Genomic DNA, 21,575 nt, shown 5'->3' with positions numbered 1-21,575 from the left:
TATTTTGTCTTCGCGATGGAGGAGAAGGCCGTTCGCTTTGACGACGACCTCGAGAAAGAGAGAGAGAGAGGAAACCCTTCTCCTCTGACCCCTTTTGCTGCTGCTCGACGACAATGACGACTCCGCAGCCCGCGAATCCGTTCTTCCCGCCAGGCGTCCCGGCGCCGCCGAACACGGGCAACGAGCAGCTGGGACCCGGCGCGCCGTCACCCTTCATCCACGAGGAGAAGCCGCTGTATCCGCTCCGTGCGCAGGAGTCGCATGCTTCTTCCTTCTTTGCCTTTGCCGAGCCCATTCTCGGACCATTTGGCAGGGTGCTTGACAAGATTGCAGAGAAGAGGCGGGCGCTTGATCTCCCATTCCCGGGGACGGCCGAGCACCTCCAAAAGGAGACTAAGCGTAGGTTTCCTCCCTCCCCCTCACGTCGATGCCTAGGAATGAGATGCTGACGCTCTCGATGAAATTAGAAACCTTGCTCTCTAACTTCTTCTACGATGGCGCGAGGGCAGACATGGTCAAGACTCTGTCGGTCAACCCCATTTTCCAGGTCACACATGCTTTCAGCATGGGCGCGACGAGCGCCCAAGGACCCGTGCCCCCGTCGTACAACTTTGGAGCAGTCTACGGTAGCGACAAGGTGCGTCTGCCCCTCACTCTTTTGAGTGTCAGCAAGGGAAACGAGCATCTTACTGACGATTGGGGTCTTTACAGGTCTTTATGCAAGCAGGGCTGGACGACTCGATGAGCGTGACGATGCGGGCCAATGGCCGGCTCGCACGCGGGCATATCAGCAAGGTGCAAGCACAGCTCGCCGCTCAGGAGGGTGCTAGCTTTGTCCAGCTCGAGCACGACTACCAAGGCCTGGACCACGCCGCCAACATCAAGGCACTAAACCCATCGCCGACAGACGGCGCGGGCATCTATGTGGCCAACTACATCCAATCGCTTACGCGAAACTTTGCGTTGGGCGTCGAGACGATCTACCAGCGGCAGTCGGCGGACGCTCAGGAATCGATGATGGGCTACTTGGCCAAGTGGACGAGCAATTCGCGCGATGCAATTGCCACGGCTCAATGGCAGGCCCAGGGCATGCTCGGGTGCACCTACTGGCAGAGGCTCAGCGACCGCGTAGAGGCCGCCGCCGACCTGCAGGTGATCACGGCTGCCGGCAAGCGCGAGGCCCAGGCGACGGTGGGCGCAAAGTACGACTTCCGCATGTCCACCTTCCGCGCCCAGATCGACTCGTCGGGAAAGATTGCCTCGCAGCTCGAGACGAGACTGGCCCAGGCCTTTGCCTTTACCGTCGGCGGAGAGATCGACCACTTGAGATCCCAGGCCAAGTTTGGCCTCGGCATCAGCCTCGAGTCGAGCCCCTCGGAGATGATGATGGACCCCAACTCGCCACCACCGCCGCCGCCCAGCGTGCCCATGTAAGGACCCTCGGATTTTCTTCCATCCTGCCCGACAACCTTGCTCCCTCCCACCCCGTCTCCTCCATCCATTCGCCACTTCACCACCCTCTATTTTTCCTCTGATGGGGGAACGACTCAAAAGGCCTTCTTTTCTTTCCTCTCCCCCCATCGTGTACGTGTAGCATTTCGAGAGAGTCTCAGCAGCAATCTTTGTGTTGTCCTCGATATAGTCAAGTAGTAGTCAGTCAGTAGTAGCAACCCATCGGCGTCCACTTGCGCCCCCAGGCGAAGGTCCAAGAGGGCAATGCGCAGTCCAATACACACCATTCAAACACACCGCACACACATCTACATGCGAGGCGACAAGAGCTTGGTTGACGATGTTGGGATTGGGAGAATTAGGTAAGGGTAGCCAGACCCTTACCTTTTTCCCCCTCGCCATTATGATGATTGGAGAGAGTAGTAGAGAGATGATTTGTACAGAACAAATGAAAAAGGGGGGCACGGCCCCCCGGCGCCAGCCATGCCAGATGGTATCTGTCTATACAAGCAAGATAGCAGAGAGCAACACCCGTCGAGGATGTCCACTCTCGACTAGTGGGTTGGCTATCGAAAGGGAGAGGCACCGCCTCGTCTCCTGGTAGATAGCCTCTTATTTCGCTTTCTTATTTTTTTTACTGGTCCGCCCATATCGGCAGCTCAGGCCCAGGCCCACTTGATGGGGACACGGCCTTCTGCTGGATCCGCGAGCTTGTTGAATGCCGCAGGAGAGAGGTCGAGCGAGTGCATGTCGCAGCCAGGGCAGGCATCGGTGACCTTGACCTTGACTGACTTGCTACCGCGCTCGACGTTGATGTAGCGGCCGCAAACGGGGTTGCCGTTGGACTGGCTTCCAAATGTCTGGAAGAGGCTCTCAGAGATGGCCACAATCAAGTCAGAGTCGTTGTTCGTCCAGCCACAGGCACCGAGACCGGTCTGTAAAAGAGCAAGCATTAGCTTTGGGGAATCCATTTGACCGACGAATCGGACTCACGTTGTAGAAGGTGCCGTCGCCAGAGAAGAGCTTGTCGCCAAGGTTCTTTACCGCGTTGCTGGCATCGTTGCTGCTGCTCTCCTTGGGCTTTGTCTCTGACGACGCTTGCGACTGTGCCTGCGAGTGCGACTGCGAATCCTTGGTCTGCTTTGTTTGGGTGGGCTTGTACGTCGTCGAAGACTTGTCGGTCTTGGCATCGGACTGCGATGACTGCTGCTTCTTGGGGGAAGCTTGGGTCGCCTTGTTGTCCTTGTTGGATTCGGTCTCGTCGTTTGAAGTGGTCTGTTTGGTAGTGGTGTCGTCGGACGTGGTTTGGTCTTTGCCATCGTCGGTGCTGCCACTCTGCTGGCTTTGAGCGAATTCGTCGAATTCTTGGGGGGTCTTGCCTTGCTTCAGCGACTCCATCGCTGCCTTTTGCCACTGTCAGAATTGGCACGTAGGTCAGCATGTGCTGCCCCATACTGGCGAGTACACAGATGAGAGGAGAGGAAGAAAGAGCAGCACAGGCAGAAGAGGAGCAGAGTAGAGCAAAGGAGAGCAGAGCAGAGCGGAGGAGGACGGCTCAGAGGAGCGTCCAAGAGGCGAGAGCGCAGAGAGGAGAGTAGACGATAGAGAGTGAAAAGAAAGAGAGTGAAAGAGGGTGAACCCACTGCTCTTAGTTGCTTGTAGAGTGTCGTTAGCGAGTCGATGTTGGACGTTATATTCTGAGATCCACTGCTGTTGTCGATCTTTTTCTCATCCTCTGGCTTTTTCTCTTCTTGCAAGCTCCTCTTGCTTCTGCTCTTTTCTGATCTTTGCTCTGCATCATGCCCTCTTCTGCCGGTTGCTGCTGCTGTGGGGAAGAAAATGGAGGGCGGAGGGGATCAAAGCAAGGGAAGAAGAAGTATCAGACACCTACGGCCGTGTTGATCTGGGCAGTCTTTGCCGCCTGGGCATTGAGGGCGTCCTGCGCCTTGATCTGCTCACTGGTGGCATCCCTGGCCTCTACATCGACAAACGCGCTCGTCGTGGCGCGACGGACGACGTCGAAGCGCTTGGAAGCCAAGCCAGCACGCCCGTGAACCATGTGTTGCTGGTGACGCTTGGCGAGCTTGCCCGCAGCGGCGCGTCGAGCCAGGCCTGGAGTAGAGACGGGCGAAGGCGAGTCGGCCGACGCGAGCATCGTCGACGCAGCGACGAGGGCGAGGGCGAGAATGAGAGATCGGTGGAACGAAAGCATCTTGTTGGTCGTCAAGAAAAGGGGATGTTACAAGTAAAGAGTCGTGCAAAGGATGGTAATACAGGGGTCTGTGCTTGCTCCTCTGAATGAGGGTGGGGGCTGAAATAGGCTCGCTTGTTGTCGTTGCTTTGATGTAGCCAGTACAGAGAGGGAGCGGAGTACGTTCGAGCCGGGGCTGAAGGAGAGGGGAAAGGAGAGGCAGGAACGGTGGTGGGGGAGCTGGATGGGTGGTGGTAGTGGTGGTGATGAAAGTGGTGAAAGAGGGGGATGGATATAAGGGATGGGCGGCGCCCCTCGCATCGCGCCGCGCACTCCGATCTGACACAAAGGGAGAAAGAGCGCTGCGTCTCCTAAGCCTCTATTATTACACTACTAGCGCGGAAATTTTAGACACAGTAGAGAAGCGCTTGCTCTCGTCCTGCCTGTCGAAAATAAAGACGGATCCCACTTTCGAAACCGAAAAAGGCTTGGCTGAGGCGCTTCGGTGTTCCCTGCCCCGTCTGGGATGGACAACAAGAGCCTCGCGCGCACGCAGAGCTGGAAGCGGTTGTCTGCTGGGTCGCCTGCATGCATGTCAAGGGCGGTGTCAAGCATCCACATCCCTTTCTTATTTCTGGCTGCCTGCTCGTTTCGTCGAGGGGCAGCTAGCTGTTGGAAGAGTGCGAGCATGCCCACCATATTTAGCTCCTACTCAATCCGCGACAATATGCATGTCTGTCTCAGCAAGAGCAAGCGAGGGTGCAGAGTCGAAACGTGGTTTCGAGAGCACGCTCATCACTCGATCTAGTGCGGTCATGATTCTTCCCCATCAAGGGACAGCAGCGGTGCTCGAGGTCAGCGCCCTGCCCCATGTCCAAAGCAGTCTGTCTCTTTCGACAGAGACGAGGGACCTTCACGTGAGACGAGGCAGAAAGGGTCCAAGATGTGAGCTTTAATTTAGTTCGATAAGAGATAAGTGCGTGGGATGCACTTCTCATGCCCAATCGACATCATGTCATTGGACGCCTATGCGCGGGCGCGCACCCTCATCGACGAGGCCCACAAGCGGGACCCCCTTTACGGCAAATCTCAAAGTAAGGATCTGAGCCAGACTTCAAGCCAGACCGACGGCGGGGAAGGAGGCGCACGTGAACAGGATGAGATGGCCTATGCCGATGCCGTCGAGAGCTGGGCGATGCGACTCATCTCGATGCATTCGGGACAGGAGGATGAGTTGCTGGCGTGCATTCCATCCTCTTCGGGCCGAGAGGCCAAGCTGGAGCTCGTGCGGCTCGGCGCGCGCTGCCAGCACCTCGAGCGCTTCCTTACGCCGCGCTCGTCGTACCCCGAGGGAAAGGCTGGATATCTACGCTGGAGGAGGGACCTGTACGGCATCCAAGCCGATCGAGCAAAGGAGCTCCTCGTCCAAGCTGGTGTTGCTGCCGAAGAGGCTGAGTGCGTGAGACGGTGGGTCAGCAAGACAGACCTCAAACCGGGCAAGGCCGAGGGTGACCGGGGCACACAGCTCCTCGAAGACGCCGCTGTGGTCGTCTTCCTCGAGGACCAGCTAGGCCACTTTGCCGGCAAGCACCCGGGCTATACACGGGAGAAGTTTGTCGACATTCTTCGCAAGACGTGGCGGAAGCTCTCGCCGCTCGGTAAGGAGGCTGCTGCGGGCCTCGACATGGGCGAGGACCTCTCGCCGCTCATTGCAGAGGCCACAAAGGGCCAGGCGGGGGAGCCAGAGGCGTGACGAGATCTGCATTGCATTGCGTTGCCATGTCCAATGAATCTATATCTCACCCGCCCTCCTCATTCAGTCTCTTTGTCATCTCCCTGATGTGCCTCACCCACGCCTCGACGTCGCTCTCCTCCACCTCTGGATCCCGCACTGTGACCTTTTTCTTGTCTTTGCCCTTGCGACCATCCTCGTCGCGTGAATCTCTTCGCTTCAAGAGCGACTTGAGCTCCCTCTTGCCCCTGTCCACTCCTCTTTTAAGCGCGTCTGCTTCCTCCTTCGCCAGTTCCTCTGCCCGATGCACGTCCTCCTTGACAAAGGCAACATTGCGCCTGCCAGCCTCCTTGAGCGCAGTGGCGTCCTCCCGCACAAATCCTACGAACTTCTTCGAGGTGCCCTTGACGGCCGAGACCAAGTTAGAGAAAGGATTGATGAGGTGCGAGGAAGACGGACCTGGTGATTCCTTGGCCAGTTTCTTCTGTGTCGACGCATCAATGGCGATTCCCGTGCCATCGGCAACGCCGTCCAGCGGGATACGGTCGGGCATATCGCTGCTATCTCCTCTCTTCTGCTGCCTTGGCTGAGCTGGTCCGCTTGCCTCTTCGTGCAGTGCCTCGACTATCTTTCTGATCGACTCTTGAAGCTTCTCCTCTTCATTTATTTTCTTTGTTGTGGACGAGTCTGGTCGCTGTGCAGCTGAGGAAGCTACCTTGCCGTCACGACCGCCCGTCTGCCGAACTGCTGCCCTTTCCCTCCCTCTCAGCTCTGCTTCGATGCCCGTTCGATAATTTTGAACTGTCTCAAGAGCCCTCTTGAGCCTATCGACCTCGTCTTCGTCCACTTGTCTCTCTTTTCCCTTGCTGCTCCTGACGCTGGTCAGACCAGCCGTTGCTTTGGTCGACTGCGGAGGCCCCTCCTCCTCCTCCCCGTAAGGAGTTCGTGTGCCATCATCATCCTGGTGTGGCGGCTGGCTGCATACGTCGCTTTCAAGCTGGTGCACCAGAAATTCTGCCTTAGAAGGGCTCTTTATGCCGAAAAAAATGTCACTCACTTCCAACAATCGACGCTTGTTCTCGTAGAGCTCATCGAGGGCCTGCTTGACTCGCTCGGCACTCGCATCGACCAAGCTTGGCACTTCGTCCATCAGCGTCTGCGCGGTCGAGTAGTAGATGTCTCGTGCCCGCCTCCGCGCCTCCCGCCTTTCTTTCTCGTCCTCCTTGAGCCTTGGCGGTATTTCTGCAGTCTCTCTGTTGCCTTGAAGCTGCAACTTTATCTTTGACTTGGCATCTTGACTGACTAAGGCCTTCATCTTGACGGTGCTTGTGGAAGACGATGAAGACGAGCTGGAGCTGTTGAGAGAAAGAGGCCTTGTTTTCTTGCTTTCCTTCTTCTTGCTTTTCTCCTCGTGCTTTCCAGTCGTTTCCTCTCCTTTCTCCCTTCCTTCTGTGTCTGTAAGCCCGGTCAGCCCGGTGGGTAGGGCTGCTTTTCCTTGTCCACTTTCTTCTCTGTCGTCTTCTTCACTGGCTGTTGCCTTCTCTTTTCCCTTTCCTTTTTCGCTTTTCCTCTCCTGAACCTTGCCTTGTGTCTTTATTTCGTCTTCTTTCTCTGAGACCGACTCAACAGTCGGTGGCTTTATCTTTGTTCCTGACTTCTCCTGTGTACTTTCGTCTAGAGCTTCTGTTTCGCCCCTTTTCCCCTTCTCGTCTTCTGCCTCTGGTGATCCTTTGATTGTGTCATTTTCTTCGACTCGAGTCGTGGTGGTCTTCTTCGCTTTTTCTTCTATTTTCGAGCTTCTCTCTTTCGTCTCAATCACCGTTTTCTTCAAGACATGTGAAGTTGTCGCAACCGCTCTCTCCTCCTCCTCCTTCGTCTTCTCGTTCTCTTCACCTTCTCCGTTTACGCCATTGCCACCGTTTGTACCCTTGTCACCGCCTTTCTTGAGAATTGACTGGAGCTCGACGGTCGGAGGAGCAGGTGCCGAGGAGCTCGAGGCTGTACTTGAAGAAGAAGCCGACGAGGATAAGAGCGCAGACCCTGGCGGTCCGGCGATTGCTTGTTCCCCTTTCGAGGTTGCCTTTGTAGCCCCAATCGACGAAGGTCCTCCAGACACGTCGCTGCTCTGGCTCACAGCCGCTTCTGCAGCTGCCGTCGGGTCAAAGACGGTGACGGTCTCTTCAAAGGATACGCGCGAGCTCTTGGAAGAAGGAGGCGAGGCATCGACACCGCTGCTGTCTTCCTTGTATTTCTCGGATGCTGCCACCTTCGTCGTCGTTGTCGTTGTAGTCATTGTCGTTAATGTTTCCTGCTTTCCTTTCGGTGCAGTCTTAGAAGTGACAACTTTCTCTTTGGTCTTCGTGCTTTTCGTGGCTTCAGAAGTGGCTGGTGAAGTGACCCGGACCGTTGGGACGGAAAGCGTCTCAGTCTGAGCTCGAATACCTCCAGTCGGGGCGAGAATCTCATCTGTAGCAGGACTTGCGTCTAGATTCTTTAGGGATGCAGGCAACTCAAAACCCGGCAGCCACTCGCAAGGGGGCGAGGTATCGGCCATGGGCAAGGGAGGCTCCGAGACTTGCACTTCCTCGTCGCGTAGCCATGGCTCACTCTTGTATGTCGCTCCTTCTTCCCCTGCCTTCTCCGAACTCGCTGCAGCTGGCGGCTTCCCCTTGTCGCGAACCATTTCAATCGCTTCCGTTTCCACCTTGTTCTTGCCCTTGCCTTTCGTTTCGTCTTTTGTCTGCTCCACTTTTGTCCCCCTCTTCTTGGCCTCGGCAGCCTCTACACCTTTGCCCTTGTTTTCCGTCTTCGCCGGTTTTGCTACCTCGTCCTTCCCGGCATCCTTTGAGATACCGCCGGGCTTGTTCTTTCCTTTCTCACCCTTGTCGCTGGGGGTCGCCAAGCTTGGCCCCTTTTTGGCCTCTGTTTCGACGACCTCGTCACTCATGGAGCTTGCCTTGCCCTTGTTCGTGCTTGCCTCCTTGTCTTTATCTTTGTGCTCGATCTTCTCCTCCTTGGCATCTGAGTCGCTTCTTGTTTCTTTCTTGTTTTCTGCTACCGTCAAAAGGGGCTGCTCCTTGCCCTTTTTGCTTTTGGCAGGGACTGCACCTGAAGAAGTGGTCGTCTCTTCCACAGTCACCTTCGTCGCCCGCGCGGCCGTTGTTGACGTCGTCGTCGTCGAGATTGTGGCTTGACTCTCTTTAGACGACAGAGAAGAGCTCGACATGGTCTCTTTCTTCTTGTCTTTGCCTTCCTCCGTTATCGCCTTGGACTGTTGAGCAGCCCCATCTTGACTTTTGCTGCCTCCTTTGGATCCTTTGTCCTCTCTCGTCTCCATCTCCTCACCTTTTTTCTCGGTCTTCTTTACGGCTTCACTCTTGGCTTCTGACTGCTGTGTCTTCTGTGACTGTTGTGGCTGCTGCGACTGCTGTTGCTGCTGTGTTTGCTGTGTTTGCTGTGACTGCTGGGTTTGCTGTGAAGTCTGTGGCTGTGGCACGTTTGCGGTAGTGGCAGAAAGAGTGGCGGCCGATATCACGGTAGGCAGCGAGGAGGTTGCAAAAGCAGGGTGCTGTGCAGCATAGCAGACCTCCCACTCCCGCTCCCATTGCTTCTCCCACTGCTCTCGCTCCTTCTGTTTCTTCCAGGCTTCTTTGAGTCTCTGCTTTTCCCTGTCTTTCTCCATCGCCTCTTTGCATGGCGCACAGCTGCCCTTGCAGTCTTTGTCAACCCCTTCAGCCGTTGTCTTCGCCTCCTGCTCGTTCCTGTCATCGTCTTTCTTCTTCTCTTTGTTCCTTTCCGCCTCCTGTTGTTCGTCTTTCGCCTTTTCCTTCTCCCTGCTCTTCTCCTTAGACTTTCCTTTGCCTAGTTCCTCCTCGTCTTGGTCCTCATCCACCAGCTTTCTTTCTTTCCCTCTCTCCTTTTCCCGATCCATTTCCTTTCCCCTCTTCCTATCTTCATCCATGGCCCTCGTCCGCCTCGAACGCCATCGATCAATCTTATCGTCATAGCCGCGCCTTATCCTCGACCTCCATCCACCGGGCACTCTCTCGTCATCATCGCCGTCGTCGTCTTCGAACGACGACGAGGACGAGCCAGATGAGTCCGACGACGAGGACGACGGTGACGTCGAATCCTTTGGGCACAAGCGTCGACGCCGCTGGTAATGCTCATCCCTAATTTGCCTCTTTGGCCTTCTCCGCGGCCCCTCTTCCTGGTCACGGACCCTGTACGGAAGACTCGCTCGTCTGCTCTTTCGTCTTTCCTTTTCCCTTCGCTTGGCAGCTTTGTTGACGGGCCTGGACCTGGACTCAGACTCGGATCTGAATCGTGTGCTGTCGTAGTAGAGCGCGAGCAGAGATGCCAGAACGATGACGCTCCCGAGGACGACGTAGAGATTGGCTCGGCTTGCGCCAGTGCCCACTACCACCCAAGGGGTGCCTGCTTTGTCGCTCGGAGGGGGCGACGTTGGAGACAATGGCAGAGGCTGAGAAGGAGGAGGGGGAGGTGGTGGTGCAGGAGGTGGTGGTGGAGGGGGAGGCGGAGGCGGAGGCGGCGGCGGTGGCTGGATGATGATGGGCTGCTGAGGATGAAAGAGGGGAAGGGAGAGATGCGAGATGAGGAGCGTGAGGCCAGAAGTCAGCACGACGCATGCTACGGGAAAAGCCGTCGTCGCCATATCGGTGTGTGACCAAGCAGTCAGTCCACCCCTGCCGCAGATTGGCGGGCTGGTAGATGATGAAGACAATTGGAACGAGAAAAGAGGAAGGAGCGACCGAACAAAGAGGAGTAGCGTAGGACAGCCGTCACTCTGCGCGGAAAAAGCAAGACAGTCGGCGTTGAAAATGATCACAAAAAGGCCCACAAGGGGGGAGAGAGGGAGGAAGCAGAGGATCTGATTCTCATTTGCAAAGCTGCATGGAGATGATTCTGGCAACTAGCCGGGCCCGACCTTGGGCAGGTCGTAGTGCTCCGTCTGGTTCTCGAGGTCGCGGTTGAACTTGTCGACCTTTTCCTTGTGCGACATCTTGGCCTCTCGCGCCACCCTCTCTGCCATCTGCGTGTCTCATCAGTCTCAGCGGGAGTTGATGCAGAACGAAGAAGCACACTTACCCTCTTCAGCCGCACCTCCTCGAACTTGCGCTCCGCCGCCGTCTTTGCCGGTCCGCTGCTCCGCTGAGCCAGCGCAGCATCGTCGACTTGATCAGGCTCCTCCCTCTCCTTTCCCTTGCTGCTGCTTCCGGGAGCATCCTCAGCGTACTCAGATCTGCGCGCGACATCCTTTGACGTCGACGACTTTGTCTTCTTCTTCCTGCCGGACGGGAAGAAGACGTAGAGTTAGCGCTCTTGATCTGATGACTGCAAAGAGTGCAGGGGGCAAAGACCCACTTCTTGCCCGCCAACACGGGCGACTCGCCGCCCTTGAACTTAAGCGAGCCACCCGGCTTGAACGAGTAGGCGTCCTTGCCCGCCATTGGCTGGTCTACTTGCTCAAGCTTCGCTCCTTTCCTGTCTCGTTGGAGCAGCAGCTTTCTCTCTTCAAGCTCTCCGTGTGACGCGACGTTGACAAAAAGGCAATAACGTCAAAACGCCACGCGTCTCCTCCACTTGCCAAACTGTAATCTCGAGGGGAAGGGGGCTTTAATTTTTATCCCTTGATTATCCAGGAGTCATCTGCTCCTGGGCAGAGAACTCTCGCATCTCTCTCACACGATCATCAACAACGACGACGGACTATGGCCGGAATTCGCGCCCACCAGGATGGACGCGCACCGAGCCGGCTCCTGGCGGGCCTCAGCATCGTCGCCTGCTCCCTGACGGCGGGGAGCATCTACTGCTTTCCGCTCTTTGGGCCAAGCCTGACACGCGACCTCGGCCTCTCGCTGCTCCAGACCAACTCCATCTGGGGCGGCGCCGTTTTTGGCCAGTACTTTTCTGCAAGTCTGATGGGCCACCTCGGCGACACATATGGCCCGCGACCGCTCGCTCTCATCGCATCAGTCCTCTTTGGCACAGGCTACCTCCTCATGGCGCATACAGAGTGGGCCGCCGTCGATTCACAGGGGCGGTTGTCGCCACAAGCCAATGACCAGAGAGCGGCCGGCACCGCTGTCGTCGCCTTGACTGCCTACTTTGTCCTGGTCGGTGCAGGTGTGGCCGCAAGCGTGTTCGGCGCCCTCCGATCGTCGACGAGCCACTTTGGCGGCAAGCACCCTGGCCTGGCGCTGTCGGTGCCCCTCACCCTCTTTAGCCTCTCCTCGCTCTTTCTCTCCTCGCTCGCCTCGCTGTCGACCTTTACCGACTCGAAGACAGGCGACCTTAATGGACCAAAGTGGCTCACTTTTCTGGGTGTTGGCCTCATGCTCGTCAACGCCCTTGCCGCCTTTGGCCTCTCTGCACCGCCGCCGTTGCCGACACCGACGCCAGCGCGGCCAGATGGCTCCGCCGAGAGTCAAGCCAGCGAAGCTTCGCCTTTGCTGCCTCCTGCTTCGCATTCTTTAGATGCCGACTCGTCAAGACTAGCATACACAACGCCATTTGCCACGACTGACGTGCTGCCACAGTCCGCCTCGACTGGCAAGCTGTCCATCGGCAAATTCGCCCAAGTCCCCGCCGTGTGGGCCCTCGCCCTCATTCTTTTTGCTTCGGTCGGGGGTGCAGAGATGGTCATGAGTAGCGTGGGTAGCATCGTCGTCAGCCTGCGCTATGGCCACCTCGATGCCCTGGCCAAGGCTGGTGGCGACGACGAGCATCTGGGCAAAGAGACACTTGCTCTCCGCGCCAGCCAGGTCCAGCTGATCGGTGAGTCGTGCCCACTTCTCTCCCTAAGATTCGGCACCTATGCAATTGCTGACATTCACCAACTTTGTGAAGCCATTGCCAACACCGTCGCGCGTCTCTTTGCCGGTCTGGCCTCGGACGTGTGTTCCCCCACTCGACCGAGACCGAGCCGCGGCGATGCGCCGTGGCTCTCGCGCGTGCGCGTCAGCCGCATGACAATGCTCCTCGGCGGGCTCATCTTGCTCCTCGGAGGCTTCCTCTACGCCGCCTTTCTGCTCGACTCCGTCGAGCGCCTGTGGGTCGTGAGCTTGGCCACTGGCCTCGGCTACGGCTTGACATTCACCCTTGTTCCCTCGACCGTGCTCGTGCTCTGGCCAGCCCAGTTTGGACGCAACTACGGTCTGCTTACCTATGCTGCTGCGACAGGCAGCCTGACCTTCTCGATGCTCTTTGCCGCCGTCAATGACGCCGCTAGCAGGCCTTCGTCCTTCTCGCCGGCCCTCTTCGCCACCTCGTCTTCGTCAATAAGAACAACGCCCTCGGAGGCAGCTTCCGGGGCCATCTGCAAGTATGGTAGAGACTGTTTTGAATCGAGCTTCTTGGCCGCCTCAGCCGCGCTCGTCGCCGCTCTCGCGGTCACAGTGCCCCTGTGGCGAGCCTGGCGACACTCGCTCTAAATATGACGCCACTGGCCCGGCACCCATCTACAAGATGCTTTTTGATCTTCACATACAAGCGCTGTATAGATAGCTAGAGACACACTCATACACTTTCATCTAGAAAACGATCACAGTATTCCACAATGCCCGTTTGCCCTTCCTTTGCGTTGTCACATGGTCTGGTTCGGACGACCATTCTTCCGACTCACACTGCTGTGGTGGCTTTGCCGACGGTACGGCTTAAGTCCGGCTTATTCGCGGATCCTCCACCCAGTTTTAGTTTACGCAACGGGTCGCTTCTTTCTCTCTTCCAACAGCAACACCAATCGCTTGCTCACCAACCCGTTGTCGCCGCACAGCTTGTCACCTTTCTCGAAGTATGACTGCGGAACAGAACCTGAAGGATACGACCGTCGTCGTCATCGGTGCCTCGCGCGGCATTGGCCTGGGCCTCGTCGAGCGTCTCCACGAGGCGGGCGCGAGCGTCATTGCGACGGCGCGCAAGCCGGACGAGGCCGCGGCCAAGCTGCCCAAGGGCGTCCGTGTCGAGGCGCTCGACATCACCAAGGCCGACAGCGTTGAAGCGTTTGCGAAAAAGGTTGACAAGATTGTGAGTCTCTCAGCTCTCCCTCTCTCTCTCGCACGCTTTCTCTTTCTTTCCTTTGGAGCGCCCAATGACTAAAGCTTAACGAGCCTGGCAGGACACACTTATTGTCAATGCCGCCGTCGGACACGCGGACCTGATGAAGGACACCGACGCAGCGCAGCTCCAATGGTATCTCGACTCCAACGTCGTGGGCGCCCACCGCGCCGTGCTCGCCCTCTTGCCCGCGCTGCGGAGCGGAGCAAAGAAGCAGATTGTCCTCATCTCGAGCACCAGCGGAAGCCTCGAGAAGCAGGTCGGCGCCACTTCTGGCTTCACGGGCCCTTATGTAAGAGCTCTTTTCGAACCATCATGGAGGAAGAAACAGAAAGAGAGAATGAGGTGCTGACATCGTCTTTTGCCAGGCGGTGACAAAGGCGGCGACGAACATGCTCGCCGTGCAGTACCACAACGAGCTGCACAAGGAAGGCTTCACCGTCATCCCCATCCACCCGGGCTGGGTCGCCACCGACATGGGCCTCGAGGCCGGCGTGAATCCAAAGGGTCCCCAACCAATTTCCATCGAGACGTCTTCGAGTGGGATCGTCAACGTCGTCGCCCAGCTCACGCCAGACAAGAGCGCCACTTTCTTCCAGTATGACGGCGTCAAGCTGCCCTGGTGATCGAAAGACACGGTCTAACGAGGTTCTCTGCTCATAGTCCACATGCGCAATTAATCTGCATTTCTCTCTCTTGTGCCTAAGCGAGCGCACGGCCTGAAGAGCAGTGATTTGGGAACTCCCTACTGATCGAAAGCGCACAGCGAGGACGCGGCGAAAGGCCGTCTCTGAGATGTTGGGCTAGCACTGCTGTACAAGTGGAATTCATCACCACATTCAGAGGCTGCACAGGTTGTTTCTTCCACTTCAGGGATGAGTTTGAAGGTGGGACTAGTGCGGACATGATGCAGACACGACAATGGAGTCAGACTTAGAGCTGTCTAACCCTCCACGTACACTCTTACCTTTGAACTGCAGCGCTCGTTCCTCCACGAAGTACCATGTACAGCTATATTCATTACTCAAGGGAGGTTTTTGGGGTAGGACAATCATGGAAAAGATAGGACGAAGAGGAAGAAAGGTTTTAGGCCGCAGAATAACAAGAGTGGAAGAATGAGGAGTGACGCCTCTCTGTGTAAATGCGAGGCCTTTGGGGAGGAGTGGTGGAAGACTGAGAGAAGACGTATAGACACTTTCACAGAGACTCAAAAGAAGAATTACCGAAGTGGAGAGGACAGGAAAGGAAGAGGGGAAAGAGAAGCTGTAAGAGACGTTACAGACGAGTAGTTGATCCCCTCCTCCGGCTATTAATTGGTGACCTTTGTGATAGAGCCGACTCCAAAGCTTCTTGGACCTCACAATTCATGCCCCTCTGTCGGACTTTGTCAAGGGTTTGAGAGAAGTGCTGCTACATTGCGACTTGCGAGGTTTGCGCGAGGTCTTCTTCGAGTGTTTCTGCTTTTCCGACCTCTCCAGAACAAGGTTCTCCGTACCATTCTTCAAAGCTTGCGCGTCGTTTTTGACACCACTTTTGGTCTGGCAAAAGGTCATTCAGTCGCCGCGTGGTGATGCTTGCCAGGAAGATAGACACTTTAGTGGCCTTTACTAAGGCCCCACTCATCACGCTGAGAGCCTGGGGCTGGTTGCGACGGTCCACGCTGTCGTTGTCCGCATCCTCGTGCTGCTTTTGCTCTTCTTCCCGTTGCCTGCGCTCTTTTGCTTCTTCGTTCTCCGCCATTTTCTGGTATACTTTTGGCCATTCATGTTCTTTCTGGATGGGCAAGCTGGCCATGTGCGAGCTCGTCCTCCGCGAAGAGGAAGAGGATGCCGGATCTTCTAGCTCGTGCCAATCGTTGGGCTTAAAGACACCGTTCCTCTCATAGATGTGCGTGATGACGCGGTCAATCGTAGCTTTCCTCACTAGATTTGAAGTGTTACGTCGATCATTTCTGAATTTCTGGACCAGAAGTTCCTCATCGTGTGGCAGCGATGCATCGTTGTCTTCTGCACGAATACCGAGGTCCACCTGAAGATTTTGGGCCGCATCCTCTGCCGATAGCGTCCGCCTTCCTGGCATGTCTGAGATGTCGTAAGCGATTCTCAGGAAACATTCCCTCATTTGATATTCGCAGCGCCTCTCTGCAGTTTTTTGTTCGATTGACAGTTCTCGTTGCTCCGGAGGCGTGTCACTCTCCTGTGCGCCCGTAAGACTCATCCTTCTGATACCCTCGACAAGCTCTTGACGGCTGCTGGATGGGCGAGGAAGATTCCCGTGTTGCAGATGTTGCTGCTCGTCGGTGCTACTGCAACTTTCGCGTGCAGGGACAGTCGTTCGCTTTCCAAACCTCGAGCCTCGTCTCGACCTCGCCTGAGCCTCAAATGGCCGCTCGTCCGGTCGCTCGTTCTGCTGAGAAGCTGGTTGGGGCAGACTAGCCTTTGTGATGCGCGAAGTGATCGAAGTGGACGCCTCGAGGGGCGACTCGCTCGGCTGGTTCATCAAGGCACCTCTGACTGCTTTGGCGGGGATTATAACTTTCAAGGCTTCAAAGGCATCCCGACAAACATTCTCGCAGGTATCCGCGTGCTGGAATAAACGATCGATAATTCTCGCCTCCTTCAAATCGGGGAAATCGTCCCCCGCTGGCTCCTTCGAGCGCTTTTGAAGTCCGGTGTTGTCGGGGAACGCATTGCGTGGCATCCTGGCCGAAGCCGTACCCCCCAAATGCGTGCTCCCCGAAGGCATGCTCCTCAAATGCATTCTCCTTAAATGGGCAGACGGAGCGGGAAGGTGTACCTTCGGACCGGAGCTTGAACTGCCGTGACTTTTGCTACCTTGAGTTTTGCCATACGAACGGACCGATTTCAAAAGGTTGACATATTCATCCAAAGCTGCGTGGACATCTGTAGCTTCGTCTGCAACTTCTTTTTTGATTTTTGTAAGGGCAAATTGTGCCTGGTCGGGCGTATACTTCCCGAAGTTTTCACACAACCAGTCCTTAAGTCGAGTCCCTAAAGCATTCTGCGGTTGAAAGTTCTTCAGTGTCTCTTGCGAATTCTCGTTGGACAAACCGGACGGCTTCTCGTTCATGCTCTCAAGTTCTTGTTGAGAGTTGTCTGTTGTGCCGGAGGCGCGATCTAGAATGTGTAGGTCCAGTTTCTCGAGTACTTCGCTGCCGATGGCTTCCAAGCGTTTAACCCAAGTTTTAATCCACTCCGACTTCCTCGCTTCTTCTAACTTTCTTGCTTCTTCCAAGTCCCTTGCTTCTTCTTCCGAAATTTTGGTTTCTTCTCCTTCTTGGCTGTTTCTAGATGCGCAATTGCCCCGTTTAACAATTTGCCAAGAAGGGCGAGCTTCCTCCTCCGTTGAGCGCTTTCGAGGTCTGGTGTTGAAGTTGGAGGATGAATTGGGCAGCATCGTCGCCAAATTGGCAGACTGAGTGGGGAGTGATCGGGCTGAGACGGAGTCGGTACCCAGAACTTTTAACAATATCAGCGAATCCAATAGGCAATCACATTCGTCCAAAGCTTCTTGAATTGATGGATGCTTGTTTCTTGGGTCCATTCTGACGTCTCTGATGGTGATCTTTACGTTCTCGGGCGAATCCACCTCGAGTAAATTGCGGACCTTTTCTAGATAGACGTTTCCAAGCTTAGTCTGCGGTGTATAATTGTCGAAGAACGCTAACAATTCGTTCTTGGACGTGGTTGGTTCCTTGTTCACTATCTCGTATTCTTGTTGGGGTGCTCGTAAAGTGCCGAGGGCGCGACCTTGTATGCACTGCATTACGCCGTCAATTACTTCATTGCCAAGGTCGTCCATGCCCTCAATCCGTTCGTGGTCACTTGCTTTTCGTTTACTGCCCCGCTTAACAAGTTGCCAAGGAGTGTGAACTTCCTCCGTTGAGCGCTTTCGAGGTTGGGTAGCGTCGTTGGAGAGTGATTTGGGCGCCCTTGTCGGGCTGTGGGGTGAGTTGTGGGGCGGAGAAGGAAGGTGAATCACCGAATCGGTGCTGGAGTGGTCGTCGTTGTTGCCTATTCCAGGCAAACCCCGACTGCGCCTCATGTCGTTGACCCTTTTCAAACGGTCCGGTGGAAGCCTCTTTACTTGTTCCAATATCATCGCTTGTAAACTACCTTCAAAGCCCTCTGTATGTGAGCTAGATAGTTCGGATTGTGCCTGTTCCCAAGCATGAAGCTCAGGAGCAAACTGTTGATAAAGCTCTTGCGTCAGCTGCTGGATTTGTCTGGCCTCTTCTTTCTCCTTCTTTTTCTGTTCGGACAGCCTCTTCTTCTGGATCTCTTGCGCCTCTGGAGATGCAAGTATGTGCTCTTGATTTGCGCGTGCATCTGCAAAAATAGCGCTGTAGATTTCTGCACCCAAATCTTCTCCGCTGCTTGTCCCCACCATCTTCTCCTTCGTTTTACGTCCTTTGCCCCGTTTCACAAGACGCCGTAGGGGGTTTTTGGCAGAGGTAGGACCCTTCTCTTCTGGCAATAGGCCTGCTACACCAGGGGAGAGGGATTGGATCCCTGTTTCGAAAGTACCGCTGCTAGTGTGTCCCCTCTTTGTAACGCCTTCATGTAGAAATGGCGAAGGAGTGAGAACATGGAAATCTTTGATCGACTCGGTCGTTTCATCGTGCTGTAGCTCGCCGATGTCCTGCATCGGCCGGGCAAGTGTGGCGCTTTGAGACAAGGCGCGGATTCAGCGATCGTCTGACCTTGCGCGCAGTTATCAGGGCGTGAGGATGAATTGGCACTTACGAGATTGCCACGAAGGCGAAGAGAATAATCACTCCGCACCGCATTGCTGAAATTCCCTATCAAAGGGTCTCTCGACAAGAGGCGGGCTTGCGGGAAAAGTAATGAGAAAGCAGGGGGAGGGGAAGAAGTTGTGAGGGAATGGAAAAGAAAAATGTGTTGGGGGACGAAGAAGATAGGGGAGCAGGCAAATGGACTCTCTTTTTATAGACGAGGCCTCCCTATAGCTTGCATACTTCTTAACCTCTCGATCGCTTCGGAAGCGCTCGGTCGCAGCTGAGATGGAATTACAGGGGCGGAGTTATCTCGGTAAGGAGTAGACCACTCGCTGACAGAGGAACGGCACTCGGCCCGAACACTGTCCAAGCGCTTGAGAGGGCGTGCATCTTTTATTTTGTTGTTGTTGTTGTTGTTTTTTTTTTGGAGGAGGACACAGCCGGTGCGCCAATGCTCTGTACTATACGCCACTGACTTACAGCCTGCCTCGGGGCACCTTCAGATTTCTTGTCGCACTAAGCAGCCCCAAGACGGTGTTGATGTCCCTTTTGTGAAAAAGTCTCAAGGCTCTTCTCGCGATGGTGGTAAAAACGGGTTCGATCAACAAATCGAGTTTACCGTCCCCGTGGAGCAAAGTGCGTGAACGCAGCACAAGCTTCACTAAGTTGATCAATGTAGAGATTTGCGTCCCTGAATACCGCAGCAGTACGTTCTGTTCGGTGGCGACGGGTGAGCAGGCAAGATGCGAGTCTGACGATAGTGGCAGTGTGGCTCGGGCCGTATGTAATTTGAAGAAAGAAAGCAAAAACAACAACAAAGAGATAAAAACGCACACGCACATACACTCACAAAAAAAAAACAAAGCACGACCGAGCCGAGGGCGCTGTGGGCTGAAGGGGAGTGCAAGTCACGCAAGTGTACCCACTCTCGGATCTCTGCTATCGCAAAAGGGCAAATGCGCTCCCCTTATATTGTACCTGCCAAAGTGTAAACCCCCGCGCAAATAGTCGTAGAAAGCAGAAGATGCAGCTGGCTGTCTTTTTTCTTCTCTTTCGCAGTGAGTACCGACTGTTGATCAAGCTGACAGCTCCTACCCTTGCAAATCTGTGCTTATGCTCTGAATGCATTTCTTCTGCAGAATCACGAACTCAATCTCAGCATGGCGATGGCTTCCACAGAACCACCTCCGATAATGGAGGGCAATCTGTACTGAAGTCTTCACTTTCGTAAACATATTCAAACTCCCCAAAAAAATCTTCGTGCCTGCGTCCGCAAAAAGGCTGGGGCTGAGATACGCGAAAGGTCTAAGCGAAGGCGTCGAAAATGCCTTTTCGGGGTTTCCAGACTTTCTTCGAACAAGGACAAATGGAAAAGAGTCGTGCTATATGAAACGACGGAAGTTTCAACGGAGGATTCAAAGTACGGTGGAAAACAGCGGAATTCACAGAAAGAATCCACATCAGGCACCAAAGACGCTCTAGTTACGAGCGAATCGGTGAAGGGGGCGGAGCGAGACGAGGAGCACAACGAGACAGGAGAAGGGACGGTAAGAAAATGTATTGTGCCTGCGAAGGGAAAGGGAAGGAAGATTTCTTTGATTTCGAAGCTGCTCCGAAATAAAAGGTCGACAGAATTTACTCACAACCATGATGTAAAGCCCGCTAGTCTAGAACTGTGTGCAGAATTTACACATGTATGAGCCGCCCGAAGAGCTCTTGCGTGTGCAGTCAACGACCGAGGCACGGGAAAACGTCTGGATCGGTACCGCCCGGACTATATCGAAGAGGAGGGGACAGATTTCCGAGAGCGTAAACAGGCTGGCTAAATAAAGCGCTGTAGACCAGGGAAGGCGTAGGACCAATCAAGTCTTGGCCGAGATCTCGACGACCGAGTTCGGCCCGAAGCCCAAATTGTTGATATCCGAGCAAAGTTCTGCATATAAGCACATAAATTGAATGTCATACCCCTTTCCCTTCTCCTCCCTCCTCTCAAACGCTCTCTTGTTTCACCACACCGTCTAACAAACAAATCTCTGCATACCTCCAAAGCAGTACGAATTTTCTAGTATGCGCTGCTCACGTTGGCAGCACGTCCTTCTGTTTGTCGGGCAAGTATCTCATGACTCGGCTCTCATTCGTAAGTTTGAGCTTACTGTGTCGCAGAGTTTTGGTGCCTTCGATTCATGCCTGCATCGAGGGTGGCGAATTTTTCGGTGCCAAACGCTCTGCCTGCGGTCTCTCAGGTCTTTCAGGAACTCAGATAAAGAAGCTCGAAGGTCGCCCTCCCCATCGTACGAATGAGCCTCACGTATCTTCAGTCAACGAAGAACCCCAGAAAGACGAGTACGGTGCTTCGCTGGTGGCAAAAGATGCCATCACGACAGAATGTGAAATGAGCCAATGTCGCCATAAAAATAGCTGGTGTCGCATCCGCATTCTAAGCCAGACCAAAGATGGAGACTGCAACACTGAAGCAAACGTCAAGCACCTCTATCTGAAAGACATGCACAGCGGCCATCTGAAGAAGATGATTCGTCGCTCTAAACAGAATCTCCGTCACCCCGAGCCCAACACAACAGGTGACTTAAGTTTGTGCTTACCTTCCAAGCCAAAGGTCTTCTCAGGTCGCCAGACCAACATGATCAGAGCGCCTTCAGACCGATTGTCTGCAAACGATGCTCGCCCCCCAAGTGTTGTTCGCGCGAGCCACTTGAGCCCTGAATCTATTCAAAAGAGGGCCAGTCGCGACTGGGAGGACGAGCTACATTTCTCAATGGGAGAAGGATCCGCAAGTTCAGGCTCGGAGAGACGATCAAAGAAAGGGGAAAAGCAGTTGACAAGCGAACGGTGGCAAAAGAAGGGGAGGGCCGAATCCCAGCACTCACCGCAGCGCACGTCCGGGGTCAAGACACCTCCAGATGATGTTCCCAATGAAAAATTGAATGGGTTAGAATTGCTTGCGCGATACATGCATAACTTTCGCGCAAAGGAGGCCATTCGTCTGGCAAATGAGAGGAAGCTCAGGCTTCTACTTTTGGAGGACAGAGCGCAAGAGCTGAACTTTAATGAGAAAGAGTCAAAGAAGCTCGGGAAGCTTCGATGGCAAGGTTCTCTTCCCTTGGAAAAGTCAGAAGACTTGGAGCTATACGAGGCCGTCGCAAAACAACTGGGAAAGGAAATGCCGGCCTTGGACAAGGAGCGCGAAGATCTTGTCAAAGTCGACGATGATTCTATTCCCAAGGGGGGATTAGAAGACTTGGACCTTTACGAGGCCATCAAAAAGCAAATAAAGACATTGCAGGTCTCCGAAGAGAAGCGCGCGCGTGGTGCCAAATTCGACAAAGCTGATTCACACGTTTCAAGTG

General features: G+C 54.9%; 7 protein-coding genes across 7 annotated transcripts; 4 read left to right on the top strand and 3 right to left on the bottom strand.

Moving 5' to 3' along the window:
• Positions 1 to 41: 41 nt before the first annotated feature.
• Positions 42 to 1,756, top strand: FA10DRAFT_244021 (hypothetical protein). The gene is made up of 3 exons (XM_025519327.1): positions 42 to 399; positions 468 to 637; positions 712 to 1,756. The coding sequence occupies exons 1-3, from the start codon at positions 114 to 116 to the stop codon at positions 1,432 to 1,434; spliced, it is 1,179 nt and encodes a 392-aa protein (XP_025375675.1). The 5' UTR covers positions 42 to 113; the 3' UTR covers positions 1,435 to 1,756.
• Positions 1,757 to 2,083: 327 nt separating this feature from the next.
• Positions 2,084 to 2,996, bottom strand: FA10DRAFT_164232 (hypothetical protein). The gene is made up of 2 exons (XM_025518178.1): positions 2,446 to 2,996; positions 2,084 to 2,387 (listed from the first exon to the last, which is right to left on the bottom strand). Exons 1-2 carry the CDS (start codon positions 2,848 to 2,850, stop codon positions 2,112 to 2,114), a joined length of 681 nt encoding a protein of 226 aa, XP_025375674.1. The 5' UTR covers positions 2,851 to 2,996; the 3' UTR covers positions 2,084 to 2,111.
• A 1,390-nt stretch (positions 2,997 to 4,386) lies between these two features.
• FA10DRAFT_268668 (hypothetical protein) lies at positions 4,387 to 5,536 on the top strand. The gene has a single exon (XM_025522421.1). The coding sequence runs from the start codon at positions 4,806 to 4,808 to the stop codon at positions 5,394 to 5,396; it is 591 nt and encodes a 196-aa protein (XP_025375673.1). The 5' UTR covers positions 4,387 to 4,805; the 3' UTR covers positions 5,397 to 5,536.
• Positions 5,537 to 10,203: 4,667 nt separating this feature from the next.
• FA10DRAFT_268667 (DUF1754-domain-containing protein) lies at positions 10,204 to 10,891 on the bottom strand. Its single transcript, XM_025522420.1, has 3 exons — positions 10,761 to 10,891; positions 10,485 to 10,683; positions 10,204 to 10,428 (listed from the first exon to the last, which is right to left on the bottom strand). The coding sequence occupies exons 1-3, from the start codon at positions 10,844 to 10,846 to the stop codon at positions 10,309 to 10,311; spliced, it is 405 nt and encodes a 134-aa protein (XP_025375672.1). The 5' UTR covers positions 10,847 to 10,891; the 3' UTR covers positions 10,204 to 10,308.
• A 154-nt stretch (positions 10,892 to 11,045) lies between these two features.
• FA10DRAFT_303434 (MFS general substrate transporter) lies at positions 11,046 to 12,953 on the top strand. Its single transcript, XM_025525241.1, has 2 exons — positions 11,046 to 12,173; positions 12,246 to 12,953. The coding sequence occupies exons 1-2, from the start codon at positions 11,108 to 11,110 to the stop codon at positions 12,827 to 12,829; spliced, it is 1,650 nt and encodes a 549-aa protein (XP_025375671.1). The 5' UTR covers positions 11,046 to 11,107; the 3' UTR covers positions 12,830 to 12,953.
• Positions 12,954 to 13,129: 176 nt separating this feature from the next.
• FA10DRAFT_268664 (NAD(P)-binding protein) lies at positions 13,130 to 14,148 on the top strand. The gene is made up of 3 exons (XM_025522419.1): positions 13,130 to 13,421; positions 13,513 to 13,743; positions 13,820 to 14,148. The coding sequence occupies exons 1-3, from the start codon at positions 13,191 to 13,193 to the stop codon at positions 14,075 to 14,077; spliced, it is 720 nt and encodes a 239-aa protein (XP_025375670.1). The 5' UTR covers positions 13,130 to 13,190; the 3' UTR covers positions 14,078 to 14,148.
• A 667-nt stretch (positions 14,149 to 14,815) lies between these two features.
• On the bottom strand, positions 14,816 to 18,261 carry FA10DRAFT_296013 (hypothetical protein; the record flags this gene model as incomplete). Its single annotated transcript, XM_025524485.1, has 8 exons — positions 14,816 to 14,989; positions 15,060 to 15,964; positions 16,017 to 16,281; positions 16,311 to 16,633; positions 16,690 to 16,752; positions 16,967 to 17,221; positions 17,588 to 18,138; positions 18,218 to 18,261. The coding sequence occupies 8 exons, from the start codon at positions 18,259 to 18,261 to the stop codon at positions 14,816 to 14,818; spliced, it is 2,580 nt and encodes an 859-aa protein (XP_025375669.1).
• Between the last annotated feature and the right edge of the window lie 3,314 nt (positions 18,262 to 21,575).

Source organism: Acaromyces ingoldii (genome assembly GCF_003144295.1).
Source record: "Acaromyces ingoldii strain MCA 4198 unplaced genomic scaffold FA10scaffold_5, whole genome shotgun sequence".
Classification (NCBI taxonomy): domain Eukaryota; kingdom Fungi; phylum Basidiomycota; class Exobasidiomycetes; order Exobasidiales; family Cryptobasidiaceae; genus Acaromyces; species Acaromyces ingoldii.
Note: the sequence above shows the minus strand (reverse complement) of the source record. Positions and strands in the feature narration are given on the sequence as shown.